This window comes from Semicossyphus pulcher, unplaced genomic scaffold (assembly GCF_022749685.1).
Source record: "Semicossyphus pulcher isolate SPU_LCO1_2020_fin unplaced genomic scaffold, fSemPul1.0.p SCAF_14, whole genome shotgun sequence".
Lineage (NCBI taxonomy): Eukaryota > Metazoa > Chordata > Actinopteri > Labriformes > Labridae > Semicossyphus > Semicossyphus pulcher.
The window spans coordinates 11,066,486-11,083,158 of record NW_027211648.1 but is presented as its reverse complement, the minus strand read 5'-3'; the positions used below and the strand labels follow the sequence as shown (position 1 = coordinate 11,083,158).

At 40.6% G+C, this 16,673-nt stretch overlaps 1 protein-coding gene across 1 annotated transcript; it reads left to right on the top strand.

Moving 5' to 3' along the window:
* The first annotated feature begins 476 nt into the window (after positions 1-476).
* Positions 477-15,954, top strand: LOC138591201 (phospholipase B1, membrane-associated-like). The gene is made up of 41 exons (XM_069661720.1): positions 477-537; positions 1,695-1,758; positions 1,847-1,881; positions 2,349-2,415; positions 2,503-2,551; positions 3,181-3,246; positions 3,337-3,402; positions 3,486-3,541; positions 3,638-3,710; positions 3,807-3,914; positions 4,066-4,104; positions 4,521-4,589; positions 4,751-4,825; positions 4,908-4,968; positions 5,069-5,127; positions 6,263-6,336; positions 6,437-6,480; positions 6,778-6,886; positions 7,002-7,053; positions 7,152-7,232; positions 8,810-8,875; positions 8,956-9,056; positions 9,140-9,221; positions 9,369-9,473; positions 9,563-9,658; positions 9,771-9,842; positions 9,926-10,003; positions 10,102-10,162; positions 10,249-10,307; positions 11,933-12,000; positions 12,082-12,125; positions 12,274-12,373; positions 12,480-12,531; positions 12,652-12,732; positions 13,563-13,628; positions 13,755-13,849; positions 14,033-14,114; positions 15,086-15,190; positions 15,306-15,401; positions 15,517-15,591; positions 15,685-15,954. Exons 1-41 carry the CDS (start codon positions 477-479, stop codon positions 15,952-15,954), a joined length of 3,162 nt encoding a protein of 1,053 aa, XP_069517821.1.
* Positions 15,955-16,673: the final 719 nt, after the last annotated feature.

Below are 16,673 nucleotides of genomic sequence, written 5' to 3'. Positions count from 1 at the left end.
CATTAGGAGATGTTTATGTACCATTGTCTACCTGATGATTAATAAAATGTCATTCGTCAAATGTTATTGGTTACATGGTAAGAACCTTAAACATCTCCCTGGCCTCCCATAATGTTTTTGTTTTGTCTCTATCAAAACATGTGAACACCCAAAGATTTACAAGAGGAGTTGCAGGGGACACAGATACACATGGAGATAAAGAGGAGGCGGTGTGACTTGTAGTTTGGTTGATTGTTATCCAGATAACCTGATAAGAGAAAAGATACGACTGAGAATAAGAGAGAGCGAGCAGGGAAGGATCATTTCTCTTCTCACATGAAAAGTTTTTTTTTCCTTTCTAAAACTTTGCCCTCTTTCTTCTCCACACCTGTTACAGGTACAGTGAACTTTTACAGTCATTCTCTCTCTGAGGGGAAAAGGAGGAGGGCATTGCACAAACCCCTCAGTGTGGAAGGCTGTCAGTATCTCACAACATCATGGCTACATCTGCACTCCTGATTCTGGCGGCCCTTGTCGGAGCTTGCATTCAGCTTACAGGTAAACCACAGGATGTTGTTATATTCACCGCCGGCTTATTATTTTAGCAGTTGCTTCATATGTACGATTTGAGGTCCGTTATAGTTAGATTTACACTGTTAATGTGTGTTTTGTTGTAGGCTACCCTGTAGCTCTCATAGAACATTAGTGCAATGTGTTATATGAAAAAATGTCAAAACTAAAACATGTTTCTTTACCTGTTTATTACAAGGTGCAAGCTGTCTGTAGGATTGTATGATGTTAGAAATGTGTTTTCTATACCTGTGAGTAACAAATGCAGTAAAAGTTAAATTACCATTAAAGTAAAGGCAATCATAGTAACGTAATAACAACATCTCAATAGGAAATGTCCTGAAATAGTTTAACAAACTTTAATTTAAGCGGAAACCATTTTTAAAGATTTTAATATATATATATATATATTTCTTGTATTACATTTAGATGCTGCCAATGTACCTAAAAATGTACTATCATCAGACGAATCAGAGCAGGTACTGTGTCACACATGTGTTCATTAAAGAATATATATATATTAATAATATACTCTATAAAATATATTGTTAACAGTCTGAAGAATTCTGTTTTTTTTGTGCTACAGGCAGAAAGTTACCTGCCAATCCTCTGCTCACCGTTACCTGCTCCATTACCCCTGTCCTCCTCAGGTACTCGCTCTGCTGTTGGCATTCACTATCATTAATTATCTTCATAATCTGTTCTTTATCAGTTCTCTGTCTTTAAGTGTTGTGATTAGTTTGTCAATTGTCTTACTTACTTCATATTAAGTGAAGTAAGTGAATGCATTTTCTTTAAATGTAACATGTCACCTGTTATGGGCGGCTGTGGCTCAGTGGTAGAGTCGGTCGTCTTTCAATCGGAAGGTTACATGTCGAAGTGTCCTTGTTGCCCGTGTTGCTGACACTGAACCCCAAATTGCTCCTGGTGGCATAGCCAACGTGTATGAATGTGATAACTGGTTGACAGTTGGGCACTTTACGTAGCAGCCTCTGCCATCAGTGTGTGAATGGGTGAATGTGACATGTAGTGTAAAAGCAGCTTTGAGTGGTCGCAAAGACTAGAAAAGCGCTATATAAGTACAGTCCATTTACCATTTACCTTGTGTTGTATCAATCATTTCCAACCTGTGTCCTCTCTATCAGTTCACACTCTCAGGCCTGCAGAAGTCTCAGCTGTTTATATGTTGGGAATGCCACCCTTACACAGGTACGCAGCTTTAAATAAAATCACTATGCTATTTAAATCCACTAACAACCATTACTCCATCTGATAATGTGTCCATCCTCATCTTTAGGGAGGAAGCATCCAGAGTGGTGAACAGAGTAGCTGGTAAGTCATCACTTTCCCTATGCTGAAGTTTGATTTTTATTGTAGTTTTATAATCATGTTCACAGGCTGAGCTGTCTTTTGTTACAGTTCACCATCATAATCTTGCTCTGTTATCTATTAACTTTGCCTGGCATGAAATGTAAAAACAGACACTTTTTCACACTACGAAGGGATTATCCCCCCATAAAGCTGACAGCATTTACAATTTACAGAGAGTTTAGTTCAAGGTCTCAGTCAAGACATGACATCACACTTTGCAGCAGAGCTCTCAGAACAATACTCTTACGGTATGGTCGGGTTTATCTGTAAGGCATCAGACAGAGGGCCATAAACAGGTCCGTGACCTTCTTTTTACATAGAAGGGGAACACAACTGGCAACATGAAAGCTTTGACGAGCTGTTACTAGTGATTGTAAGAATGACACAATCTGTACATTAAGTTGTGTGTCTGTGTGTGTGTTGGATAGAGCTGCTGTCCATGTTTAACCCCGATGGGATCCCTCAACATGTTGATCAGACCTCACTGCAGACAAGGTAACACGCGCATGTGCATAACACACATGTACACAATACACCAACATCTGCAGTCACACATACATTTTACACATGTGTGTGTTACAGGAGCTTGCTGGAGGAAGCTGAGGAACTGTCGCTCTCCCTTTCACATCAGGTACTCTTTAATGTTTGACGTGTTTAAAACATTTTCGATGAGACAAAATGAGTTTAACCACTCGATATTATGAGAAATAAATAAGGCTAAAAATTCTCATATACAATCAGTGTTTGAGAGGGAACTCAAGAACTCCAGGAAGTCACGACAGGCGGCCATGAAATAGTCTCCGACAAACATCCCGCAGAACTGTTACACTTCAACTTTTATATGGACTAAAGAATCAAGATACAACCTGAGTCTCACAGATTCGAGGAGGCCGACATTTTTTTTGCAAAGCTAAGCTAGCTGTCTCCCCAAATGTTGAAATGTTCTTATGACACCTTCAACAAAGAGATTGAAAAAATGATGATGGAGGAAAAATGGTCGTTGGGGATGAGCTGCTACAATGACCATCAGAGAGAACAAAGAGTTCTCTACATTTCCGCTAAACTGAAACTGAATCGATGAGTGGTTATCGCTGACAGGCCACAGCACGATGAGTCTCCTTATATGTCCTCAGAGTTGTAAGTTAGTCCATCTTACACTGCAGCCAGCAGGTGTAAGACAGAGAGTACAGGCCTGAATGATTCTCAACAGGAGCTTTTACACACATCTGACACTAAATGGGGTTCCTTATATCTTTGCAGGAGACAGAATGGAAGTTTGTGCTGCTGTTTGTCCCGGCAGATTCCATGTGTGCCTGCTCACCGCATGTAAGATCCCTTATTACATCAAAATCCTGTTCGACGTAGAATCGTTAGAAGAGGATGTGAGGAGTGTAAAACTGTTCCTTTGTGCTTCAGGTCGCTGCAGAGGTCAACGCTGCCGTGCAGGAAGTGGAAGCAGCTCTGCAGTTGTTGCAGAGAAAGGTATTGTGCTATTTACTTTAAACAAAATGTATTAAATCAATAGAAAGGAAAGAAAAACGTTTATGTGTTATGTGTGTTTGCAGGTGCATCACACTTTGGTTCATGTCGTGGTCTGGAGCACAAATCATCAGGAGGAAAAGTAAGTTAAAAAAGACCTTTTATTTTGAAATAACTTTATTTACATGTTTTTGTTCCTGTTTAAAATGCATGTGTCAATGATGATATATTTTGGTCGCAGGTGTGAGTGCATGAGCGATGAGAGCATAAACCAGCGACTGCTTAAAGCAACTCTCCTAAAAACACTACAGGTAAAACACATTGAAATGAATGATATTTGTTTGCTTGCTCATGCTGATCTGATTCATAATCGGCTGCTTACTTGACATGTTTTTTTGCATGTTTAGGACTCTTTAAGTGATGCCTTGGAAAATCCAAAGTGGCACAGCGAAAAGGCAGACTTCACTGCAGTGCTGCAGTCTGCTCCTGCTGTCCTTGAACACACCTCAGACTCTGTGAGTAAAGAAAAGCTGTTTCCAGATGCGAGTAATATACAATACTGCTTACTCTTTATAGTATATTATAATACACAGCCTTTCTTCCAGGAACAATGCATCAAAGAGCCATGGTTTGGTTAATGTGTAACTTTTCTATGTTTCCATGTAGGACTTAAACCAACTAGCTGTGCAGCTATGGACAAACATGGTAAGTTCTTCTCAAATTACAGCCAAACGCATGATATTCTGTATGTATACATTAGTCAGTCTGGCAAAGCAGCATGCTGAAAACCTCAAACATTCACGTACACGATGTTCTGACACTTTAACTGACCCCACCTCTCAGCTGTAAAATGAGCCAACAGATAACATACGTTTTCAAAGCAAAAGAAAGATGGAGCCACATGATTGCCGTTTATGACTCTGACGGGATGTTGGATAAGAGATGTAAAGATTAACTTGATGAGATTATTCAGCAGGATGACTTTATCCAGCTTTGTTCCCTCCAAATCTAAATCTAGATACAACAATTGTGTAATCACGTCTGTTTGACACTGTGTGCTAATTGGCTGCGCAGAATGGCCCCACTTCAACCTTAAAAGCAATCGTGACTTTTCCCTCCAGATTCAGCCATCGACGGGTCAGGCAGAGGTCATGGACAACAGCGTCATTAGTATTCCTTGCCCTACTCAGGTGAGGCATGCCGTCAGATACCATAACAACATGGGCTTTTTAAAAGTCAGTTTTTGATATGGCCGAAGTATGTGTTGTCTTTGAGTCTTCATGCAAAGATATTTCAGAAAATGATGCCAATATTTAAAATCCAATAAAGTGGTTAAAACTTTCTCTCCCAGGAGCGACCTTTCCTGCGGACGCAGAAAAACTCCCCGACTGAAAGAGCAATGAAAGCATCTCCACTAACAGAATCTGTAAGTCTATAAACTCAACTTCACACTACAGTGTAAAATCACAGTTAACTCATTTTAAGGATGCTGTAACGTATATTCACAGTTTATGGGCACTGAGATCAATTGCACAGACCGCAGTCCGTCTCCAACGACACCAACCTCAGGTAAAAGGTCTTCACTTAGTTGTTTCCTTCTTTCTGCTCATCTATTTTGGGAAATGTAGTTCAAATCCGACTGAGCTCAAACACTTTATTCTCTGTGTAGTTCACGAGCTCAGACCTGGAGATATCAAGGTGGTGGCTGCAGTGGGAGACTCTTTGACAGTAAGTGTTTACATCTATTCTTATTTTAACAGGCGCAATAATCGATTAAGAACAGATACATAGAAGCCTTTATAAAAAGAATAGGATGTCAGATGTAGACAGGAAGTAAATGTGCTTTAAAGGGGCCTTATCTTTTGAATGGATATTCTCATATTTTCTAGCTTGTAGTCAAGTCGTTGACAACGACTTGACTACATCTGGCGATCTGGCGATCCCTGGCGATTCTGGCTTGTACATATAAGGCAGAATAACCGATCTGAGGGGCTACGCAGTCACTCCAAATGTACCTCTTTCCCACCAAAATTTGTGCATTGACGCAGGTTTTTCAGACCAGGAAAGACACGCTTATAAAAGCCAATTGTCTCTTTTCCCATTGCCAGTTGAGTATACTCCTTTTAGTCTCTTTTCAGACGTCACAAATGCGCCAGAAACGGGGCCGAACAACAAACTTCCCCTCGGATCAGAAGAAGCTCTCTCGCCTCGCTGTCTTGCCAGTGTTGCTGCATCTTGCACGGAACAAAGAACAAATTCGCCGTTGTCTGTTGTTCTTCTGTATTTAGGCGCCTGTGGCCGCAGCTCATCGGAGCGTCATAGCATCGCGCCTGAAAGGGGGCGGAGACTAGCGGGTCGACCTGGGTTTTGTGTTCCCATCATTGCCAATCGGAGCCGAGGCGATAATTACCCGTGTCTACTGCAGAGTCATTTGACCCGGGTTAGCGGGTCCAGTGGGACAGGGGCAATACTATCAGCCAATCGTGGCTAAGGTCTGACCTTTGAATGGCAAAACGGCTCGTTCGTTTCAGGAAGAAGGAGAAATATGTATACAATTTTTAAAACGAAAAAACTTCACCAACATGATTCAAAAACACATTAGAATAATAGAAAATTGATTGCCCCCTTTAACTGTATGTGTGTGAGGACATGCAAACATAACAACCAGGGGATGAAACACTGGTTAAGGTAGATAAGGTTTGATTTAACTTTAACTTTTTTACTGATAAAAGACATGAAAATATTTGCACAGCAGCTTGCGACACCTACAGTTTCAATACACCCTGCCTATACTTCTGGTTCAATACATTTTCCCCTCTGGTCCGGCATAGTCTCATAATCTGACATCTGATGTTTCCTGCAGGCAGCCAATGGTGTAGGTGCAAAGGCAGACAACCTTCTGTTAGTGATTAATGAGTACAGAGGATTGTCATGGAGGTGAGATAAGCTACAGAACACCTTTGTTCAAATTTTGAACATGTGGGAAAATACTTGTTATCTGTATTTAAAACTAACAAGCTGCTTCTTCCATTTTCAGCATCGGCGGTGATGAAGACATCTCAAATGTGACCACTCTGCCAAGTATGTTTGTCTCTAACTTTATTGTATCTGTGAAGAGTTTTTTATATAAAAATAAAACTACCAACTTTGGGTAATGCAAGATGCCCATCATTGGCCCTTTGTGCCCGACAACATAAACTATCATGGTGTCTTACCACCATCATTAAAGGCCATTGTCTGCCTTATTAGCTTCACATTGCAGATGCTTAAAGTGCATCATCTGTGATACATACACACGTAAGAATTCAGATGAGAAACCGTAAATCGCTCGCTCAAATAATCCTCTATCTACTACTTTCCTGTGTTTGTTTCCTGCAGACATCCTGAGGGAGTTCACCTCAAACCTGACAGGCTTCTCTGAGGGAATAGGTAACCAGAACACCCCTACAGCCTTCCTCAATCAAGCTGTGGCAGGAGCCAAGAGCGGGTCAGTCATGTCCTTTTATTAACTGAATTATAACTGACTTTTAACCTCAGCAGACATTTGGCACAGAGGGAAGAAGCATGTGCAGTTATTAAAATAGTAAACCTTTCTTTCACAGAGACATGGTGAAACAGGTGCGCGTCCTGGTGAACAAAATGAAGACTGACCCGGTAAGGCAGTGGACTACAGATCTGCTCTGATGTAACCTTTGTCTCAGTTTTATGTTCACGATTACCAAATTTACGCTTTCCTCTTATCTCCTTTACAGCACATTGATTTCCACAATGACTGGAAAGTGATCACCATGTTTATTGGAGGCAACGACATCTGTGACTTCTGCACAGACAGCGTGAGCACTCTTATTTGTACTTGTAGATTTAATACAGACTTTGACATTATGCTTTCCCTTTTCCAAGTGTTGAACTGTCATGAATTGTCTCAGAGAACAAAAATAGACATTTTGGATCGTTTAAATTATCGAACAATCAAACAATATGTAAGATGCAATTTATATATCTCTTGTCTTGAAGCATGGAGCCTCACTGTTCCTGTATTTTCTGTTTTATGGCTTCAGCCCACTATAATACAGTCCCTCCAGGATTTTGTGGGCGTTTTTTTGTGAGCGTTGCTGCCTAAAATGTCTGATTTCGTGGCAGCTTTTTAAAAAAGTTGCAATAAGTTGCTGTGTTTTGAAGCTTTTCTTCAACAATAGCTTTAACAAAATACACATCCACTGTGAGCGACTGGGACAAATGCTCCAATAGAGCGATGCCAAATAAAATGTGTAAAAAGTGAATGACTCTAAAGTCAATAGCCATGAGATAATCATTTCGCACTGCATGTGCACATTTCAATGCTATTATTGAAACATAGATAAATGATCACAAGACCACTTTGAGTGTTGGATTTATTATTATGGAATTACTGTGTAGAGTCTCCTTGAAGACTCTGTAGTTAGGCGCGCTGGTTTAGCTCAGCTGGTAGAGCAGGCGCCCCGTGTACAGAGGCCACAGTCCTCGACGCACTGATCACACGCTCGAGTCCCGGTCTGCTGATCATGTAGTGCATGTCACCCCACACTTCCTGTCTCTTTTCAGCCGTCCCATATAATCAAGGCAAAAAGCCAAAAAAAGATACATATGCTGTGTTTGAGATGCCATACTATACTAGAAGTAGGCTACGTACTGATTTGGCCAAAATGTAGTATGCAGTATGCAAACTAAGTATATAGTATGCAGTATGTAGTATATAGTACGCCATTTTGAACACTCTCTTAGTTGTGGGCCAGATTAGGTAGCTCTTCAAAGTTCGATGAAAAGTGAGACGATCACACCGGAGCCTCGTTTGAACGGTGCAGCTGTCTGCTTCACAGTACAAAAAAACCCAAAGTACATCTCCAGCAAGTGTTCCAAAGATAACAAGGAAACAGGAAAAGATGCCCTCAGATGTTTATCCAACATTTCAGACCTCAGGGGATCAATGTTTTGTTTATCAAAAATGATTTTGGTGATGACTTAACGCACGCAGGGAGAAAAAGTTGCGGCAATTGGTTGAATTTGCGTTACATTTTCCTGGAGGGACTGATAATAGTCTTTATCAATCAGTCTGCTGAATTTCTCAATTCATTGATTAATTTTAATAATTGTAAATAGTTAAATTTACCTGTAACAATTCACAAGGGGTGAAAGTGACATTTTCAAATAGCAAAAAAGTCCAAAAGCATCATAAAAGATGAAGAAAACAAGGAAATATTTGAGAATCTGGATCCAGCATTTTCAGCAATATTGCCTAAAAAAGACCCACAGACTAAAATGATTAATCCTTTATAAAAGTAGTTGTGACTAACTCATAAATAAGCTAACAGTTTGAGCTGTAAATCTGTCTGAAAACTTATGTATGCTCTAAAGTTGTGGACGTCTCCAACAGGTTTTCTTCTCACCCAGGAATGTGGTCCGTCGTATCCGCCAAGCTCTGGACATCCTCCACAGTGAGGTAAGTTTTCTTCTTCTTGCAGAATTACATAATCCAAATTATACAGACAGTTTACAAGCTTAATGTTCTGCATCATCCAGGTGCCTCGTGCCATTGTCAATCTGGTGGAGCTGTTGGACATTATACCTTTACGTGATCTGCACAACGATAAAAGTCTGGGCTGCCCCACCTGGTTTGTGAGGTCAGTGACCTCTTATTGTTTTAAACCAACAGTTTGACAAAAACTGAAGTCATAATTTAACAGTTTTAATGTGAATGTTTCAGTTTAATTTGCCCGTGCGTAATGAAGCCTAAAGAGAGATCCTCTGAACTGCAGAAGACCAGACACTTTAATGGAGCCTATCAGGTACTAAACATAGGTTTTCCTGTACATATGCTAAAGCGCTTTACAAATCCCTGTGCTTTAAGGACTACATCAGATTTTTTAAGCAATGATTTAAGGGCTGAATCTTATTTTTTCAATGACTCTCTTTTTGACTCTCTTTCCGTCCAGCTTGCAATGAGAGAGCTGATCGACTCTGGGCGGTACGACACACACAACAACTTCACTGTAGTACTGCAGCCCTTCTTTAGAAAGATTTTCCTTCCCTATTTAGAGGTAAGAGCTGACACATGAGCATTAAATATCCCTAATGATGTGTGTTAAGTTACTCACTTTACCTTACCTCTTACCTTACCTATAATAAGGACGGCAGGCCCGATCGCTCTTACTTTTCACCTGACTGTTTCCACCTCAGTCAGAAAGCTCACACCCTCATGGCTCGTGCTCTTTGGAACAACATGGTAGGATTTACTTTGTCATTACACGTTTATTATATCTGTGTTTTGGCACACGTTTCTCTTTTCTATCTACATTATGAGCCGAAATAAAACACTGACTTTTACAATCTCCTAGTTGGAGCCAGTGGGCAACAAGACGTTTACACAAGACTTCACAGCTGGCATTGAGTTGAAGTGTCCCTCTGAGGTAACTTTGCATTCATCAACATTCACTGAATCCAACACTTGCTCAAAAACATTTGTATTTATTTTTGATTATTTCCTTTTTAGAGCAACCCATTTTTCAGGACCGCTGTCAACAGCAACTACACCTTCCCAGGCCCTCCCCCCACTCCTGCTCCTGTTACAGTACGTCATAGCTTCTGTCTCACACAGCACATCAAAGCTAGTATTATTTATGCACGAAGTTATTTAAAAACGTAAAACACGCCTCTGTCATGTTTTAGAATTGGGGAAGTGACTTTTCCTGTGCTAACACCGCTCCATCCAACACTGTGCCCACCTCAGGTAAGCATTCAACATGTTACTCGGGTGTTGCTTTAAGGGAAATAAAAGGTTAGATCTGATATATTCTTATGTTGGTCTTTTTTCAGCTCACAGGATACGACCAGCCGACATCAAAGTGGTGGCTGCTCTGGGAGACTCCTTATCGGTAAGTTTGTACACTAGAATAACACGAATGATTTTGTAAAGGTTAAAGAGGGGGTATTATGCTCATTCACATTTTAAGGCATCATTTTACAATGTTGGATATCCACACTAAACGTGGGTGAAGTTTCACATCTGTAGGTAAAAGTATGTTGGAGTTATCCCAAGGCTTCTCAGCTCAGTCTGCAGGCTGCTGTGAACGCCAGGTTTCACACTGTTTTTTTTTTCACGCTGCATTTTGTGATGTCACAAAGTGCAGCTCATAGACTGTATAAAAAAGATGGACGACATGACAGCTCCCAAAAAGTGAAGCCAAAACATTTCGGGCGCCCCCTGCTGACTGGCTGCAGTATAGGTCATAAAGCCCGCCTCCTCCATGTTAACAGATGGGACATGTGTCAAACTATAAAATCAAAATAGACGCTAAATAAATGTTTCTCAAACATGGTTTCTGCCATTATAGTTGGTTATTATCATGCTCATTTATGTCCAAGTGTTAATTTTTCTGATAAGTTTAGTTTAATTAGTTATCTGATACAGTAAAAAGGATGATTGACAGCTCTGCTGACAAATATGGCTCCTGCAGCCGATCAGTTCCGGATTAGCAGAGTAGAGGAGGAACGGCGAGAGGAAACATAACTAAAACAATCACTACAGTCATTGAAGTTTCCATATCTGTGAACGTTAACCTCGAACCAACATAAAGAAGCTGTTCTGCTGTTAAATATGCCGGCGTGCGGGATCCTTGCTGTTTTCTTCAGTAAGTTAAGAGTGCGTTTTGATTAGCGGAAGTGGCTACTGCAGCTCCACCCGCCGACCTTTTCTCACAGTGTCTGGCTCCATATGACGTCGCCATCGCAAGATGGCAGTGCCTATCCTGGGGCAGAGTGAGACGCATCGTCCATCTATATATACAGTCATTGGTGCAGCCTCAGCAGGCTTCGGAGAGCTGGCCAATCAGAAGAAAGCAGGCTTATAGGGACGGGGTTTCTTAAAGGGACAGAGCTGACCGAGTCGTTTCAGGAAAAGGCTGTATGAGTTTTTCTTATTGTAAATGATGCTAAGCTGCTCCACAGGTATCCCAGAGTGAAATGTAAAGCTTGACATTAGCACCCCTTTAATATAATAACTGTCGTATTGAAATGAAATATTCTTCTGAAAAGTTTGATAGAAAAGGTCTTAACTCAAGGCAAACTGGCTTTCAGTGTTATCGCACAGTCCTCACTTGATATATTTTTTTCTCCTTTCATGTATTTTGTCTCTTTTCTTCGTCCTTTACAGCATTTTTCTGCTTTGTAAAGTGCCAAATAAGTGAATTATGCTTCTTATGCTGAAGGATTTTTTATGTCCGATGTCATAATAATGTTAGCAGATTATTTTGAATAAGTAAATAGAACTGTAATACTACGTATACTACTTAAGTCACAAACACCAAGTTCTGTGGGTTAAAATTATGCTTCCTAACTTAAATACATCATCATGAATGGCAGTAATACTGTGGTTCTTTCCATTTTCTTAAGGTACCTTTCAATCAATTTAAGGTACAAGCGAGAGTATTATCAATTCTATGAGTCAGAAGGTGAAACAGAGAACAGGAATGTTTTAATAACTCTCTTCTTCTGCATGCAGACTGGTTTTGGTGCTAAAGCAAAGAGTCTGCTGCAGCTCAAGACAGAGTACAGAGGGGTGGCATGGAGGTGAGAGACTGCTCAGAAGCTTTATACAAACTAAATTAATGTACATTTAATTCTAATCATTTTTTGTTTCTAATTTACAAGCATCGGAGGAGACAAAAATCTCGAGACTGTCACAACAATACCAAGTAAGTCCCGAGTAAGGCACGTCTGTTCTGCAGCTGTTATGACCTGTTATGCACATTAGCACCAGCAGATAGCAGAGTAAGACTGTAACAAAACTAGTGTTTTGTCTCATCTGCTGTCAACTTTGTTTTTATTTTTTTTTAACCTTAGATATCCTGAAGAAGTTTAATCCTAAAGTCATAGGAATGTCAAAGGGGCAGGGGAAATGGCAGACTGGCTTCAACGTGGCTGTTTCAGGAGCTAAAGTATCGTGAGTTGTGACATTTATTAGGACAGAATTGAATTGGCTTAATTTTTGTGGTATGTTTTATGCATTTTTTACACTAATAAAAATCTTTTTTTTTTTTTTTTTACAGAGGAATCCCAGGGCAGGTCCGACGCCTCATCGATATCATGAGAAATGACTCGGTGAGTTTAATGCATGGTGCCGCACTTATGCATGCGCTAATAATTACATTAAAAGTGCAAGAAAAAATGTCATCATATCTCTTTATTTCTGGTTCTTTTCCCTCCTTTTAACATAAATAGAAGGTGGATTTTAAGAACGACTGGAAGCTGGTGACCCTCTTCATTGGAGGCAACGACCTGTGTCAGTACTGCAACGACCGTGTGAGTAGCTTTAGGAAGTCGTCACAGGAAATGAAGGCTGATTTGTTTGAAGAAGCCCTCCCCTCCCAAAAAACGATGTCCCACTAAAGCTCAGTGCTTAAACATCCCGTATAAGTGCTGTGTGATGCCCCGTGCAGAGCCGTCTCATGATATCACTCCACAAACGGACCCGCGCACTGGAGCAGAATAATCAAGGCTTTGTGAACAGCCCTCCTCTAATTGTTTTATTGTGTCAGAGTAAGATGAGAGCAGACACGGCTTCTTTTCAATGAGCACATTCTGTCACTTCGCCCCTCCAACGCAAAACACCCCCCCACCCTCTCCCTCTCTCTCCTCTAGCTCTGCCTCTATCTGCATTAAACAAGCACACGGGGGCACAGTGACAGGCCTTGTTCTCTAAGAGGCATAAACAACACAGAGGTCAACCCAGACTCTCTTCATCCTGTCTCTGTCTCTCTCCCTCCGTCTCTCTCTCTCTCTCTTCATTACGCTCCACTGACAGGGCAGTCTCTCTTTTAATGTTTGTGCTTTGAAGCAGCAATATCAAAGCGCAGCATCAATTTAAGATGAGCTCTGAGTCTGTAGTGACAGCTTAGGGTTAGTTGTTGCTGGTACGCTCATGCATGTTGCATGGCGTCGGCTCTTTTGGGTTATGTTCGCTCTATAGCCTCAAACTCTGCCAGTTTCCCTTAAATGTGTCTTAATTAATTTGCTTCCTATAACCACAGCGGAGCAACTCTGTTAATGAAAAAAGGAACGAGCGTACATGTGTTTGCTATGAATTAATAAAAAGTTAAAGACTTAATTTCCCTTTGGTTTCAAACCTACAGGCTTCCCTGTCACCTCAGAACTACAGCCACCACATGATGACGAGCTTGGATATGCTTTACAAAGAGGTGAAGTGATGTTATCTGCTGAAAGATATAACAGTGGATAAAGCATTCTCTCCCCTTTTCTTCCACTGATAAAAGTATTGATTCTGAATTTCAACAGCGTAAAGATCTTTGCTCTCTGTTCCGTAGGTTCCCAGGGTGATTGTCAACGTCATGGAGATCCTTGAAATCGAAGGCCTTCGCAGGATCAAACGGGATAGTCTGGGGTGCAATGTGTTACAACAGTACGCTCATTGATCCACTCATGCCAAATCCATTCTACATGAATAAAGAGTCCATGGAAGACTGCTCCTTTAAATCAGCAGCTCTTCTCTTAATATTGATCTAATGCTCCAGCAAAGAAATATGTAATACCTCATCCATGATTGGTATTATGTCAGATGTTTCTTCCCTCCTTTTATCCTCAGGTTCGTCTGCCCGTGCTTCTTGTTCCCGGGAGAGGATTCCCCCGAGCTGGCTGAAGTCAAACGGATCAATCGGGAACTACAGGTTAGCAGACAGGAACAGTGAGGCTGACTACAACAACTTAGGCCTCAACCAACATCTAGTCGAATTCTCCCTTCACTTAAAACTGGGTTTTGCTTTTTGTAACTTCACCAAGATGTTTGAGCTTCACTCTGCAGAATGATGCATGTTCAGAGTTTGACATTAGAACACTTATATGCTAAAAGGGGGACGTTTCTCTGTGTTCACATTAAATCAAATTATACAACTATTAGTTCCAACCATCTGATTGGATGAGAGGCGTTCCATGAGTGCTGATATAGAGAACAACATCACTGGGACTTTTCACTCTGTGTATCACTCGGCCTCAGCCAGGTCATCTGAATACTGTTAAATAACATTACAGCAGAGCCTGTATGTCTACATTGATCAAGCTGGTGCCTCTGAATCAGACAGCAGATTTAACTGGTTGTTTGACAAACAGATACATGTACAAAGTACAAAGTAGCTGCTCTGTGGTAACCTGTAGAGTGCAGGAGAATGTTTGGGTTGCTTGGCAACAGAAGTCCAGTTTCAGTTAAGGGTGTGGAACTAGTTGAGTTGGTGAAGCAAAAAATAATCTGTTTTTACGATTACTATTTGCCGCTTGTATAACTGTTGTATAAAAGCAATATCGCACTCGAGGTCGTAATGTTGTACTGAATATCAGCACAGCTGAGTTTAAGTTTAAGACGTGTATGATCACAACCAGTTTGAAGCCAGTCACTATCCACTATTAATCTTACATTTTACATGATGAAGACATGAGACAGTTTGTCGTACAGCACTTGCATATTCATAGATTTAGTTATTTTAAATGAGGAACAAAAGATTTTTATAAACTAGGTAATTGAATTGGTCGATGTTGTGGAAAATCATCTTATGAAATTTGTCAGGAGGGGCTCATTATCAGTGTCAATAAAAGATCATCATTATATTAGCCTGATAATCATGAGCATACGTCATCTTTCTTTCAGACTGAGACAGAAAAGTTGGTGTATGGCGGCCGCTACGATGGCAGAGAGGACTTTGCTGTGGTCGCTCAGCCCTTTTTTCAGAACACCGTTGTTCCTGTAAATGCTGTAAGCCCCCTGCGGACCTCCAAACCTCCACATATACAAACATATACGTCAGCTCAAGTTGCTTACAAGCCATTCCACTCAAAGCACATCATTTTCTAAAATGTTTCCTCTCCAGGACGCCAAACCTGACGACACGTACTTCTCTGAGGATTGTTTCCACTTCAGTGAACGGGGTCACGCTGACATGGCTACGTCTCTGTGGAATAACATGGTGAGCTATTTTGAGGCTAACTGTGTTTGACAGGGGAAGTGTTTTGGATAAATTACTACATCTCAGTGCAATTGAGTCATTAGCTGAGCAAATATATCATCTGTTGTATCTCTAGTTGGAGCCAGTGGGTAAAAAACAGACATACAACAACTTCAGAAACAGCAGAAACAGCATCAAGTGCCCCACAGAGGTAAGAAAGCTCACACAAACAGGGGATGAATAGTTCACTTTAAGTGAATGTGATTGAATATTAGACCCTCCCTCTTGGTCTTTAATGTTACAGGAGAATCCTTACATCTTCACAAGGGTGAACAGCTTGCCAAGTTCGACGTCAGCACCTGACACCACCGTCACCAAAGCACCTATTACGCAGAACACAGCCCAGCCTCCCCCTGACTGCACCGACTATGTGCCTGTATGGCTCGCTGCTGTCCTGGCTGTAGTGGGCCTTCTGATTGGCTGGGGCATCACCTGGCTCCTCCTCTCCTGCAGAGCCAAAAGAAGCAAGGGGACGATGACGGGTGCAGTGGAGATGAAGGGCACTGTGTTTTAAAGTGCTGCTTACTATTTGTTTGAACTGGAAAAAAATAACAACAAAAAAGCATATTTAAACAATGTGTAGTTGATGATAAGGCTGGTATGAGACATGATAAAATAGCCCTGCAACCACACTAGGTGTACTCAGTGCAGAGGTGGAAAAAATAAACCTGTCTCTACCTAAGAAAATAAATACATAAGACAAGGCTGATCACTGTTGCATTAACCTGTATTTAAATGTTGTAGCTGGCCTAACAGCTGACTTAATTAGACAATTATTTATCAACCACAACAGTTCAAACACAGTAGATTTCATTTATAAAATAAGGGTATTACTTACACACATTAAGTTATTACTGCGGTTGTATATTACATCGATAGAAAATGTATTTAAATTCACTGCTGTGTACCTTTGATAAAAATTGTCAGATAAATGTGGTGGAGTTACGTACCCAATGGCCTTGTGTTGATTTAAAAAAAAGAAGAAGAATAAAATGTTCTTAGTTTCTCTTTCCGGATGTAAAAACACAACATTTTTATAGATGTAAATATAAGTCTAACATTGTGTGGCCATTTAAATAAGTGGAAAGACAATGTAAGTAACGTTTTCTTTTGCTGTCTGTTTTTAACATAATCTTAATGCCTTTGATTGTAACAAAATGTTTGTATAAAGAATAAATTATTTGCCATAAAATTTTATAAACAATAACATAGTGCGACATCCAGAAAACCAGC

Coding starts and splice junctions, on each gene's coding strand:
- LOC138591201 (XM_069661720.1), top strand. CDS start 477: ATGGCTACATCTGCACTCCTGATTCTGGCGGCCCTTGTCGGAGCTTGC. Junction 6,481..6,777: donor AAATGTGACCACTCTGCCAA/GTATGTTTGTCT, acceptor TGTTTCCTGCAG/ACATCCTGAGGGAGTTCACC. Junction 7,233..8,809: donor GTGACTTCTGCACAGACAGC/GTGAGCACTCTT, acceptor CGTCTCCAACAG/GTTTTCTTCTCACCCAGGAA.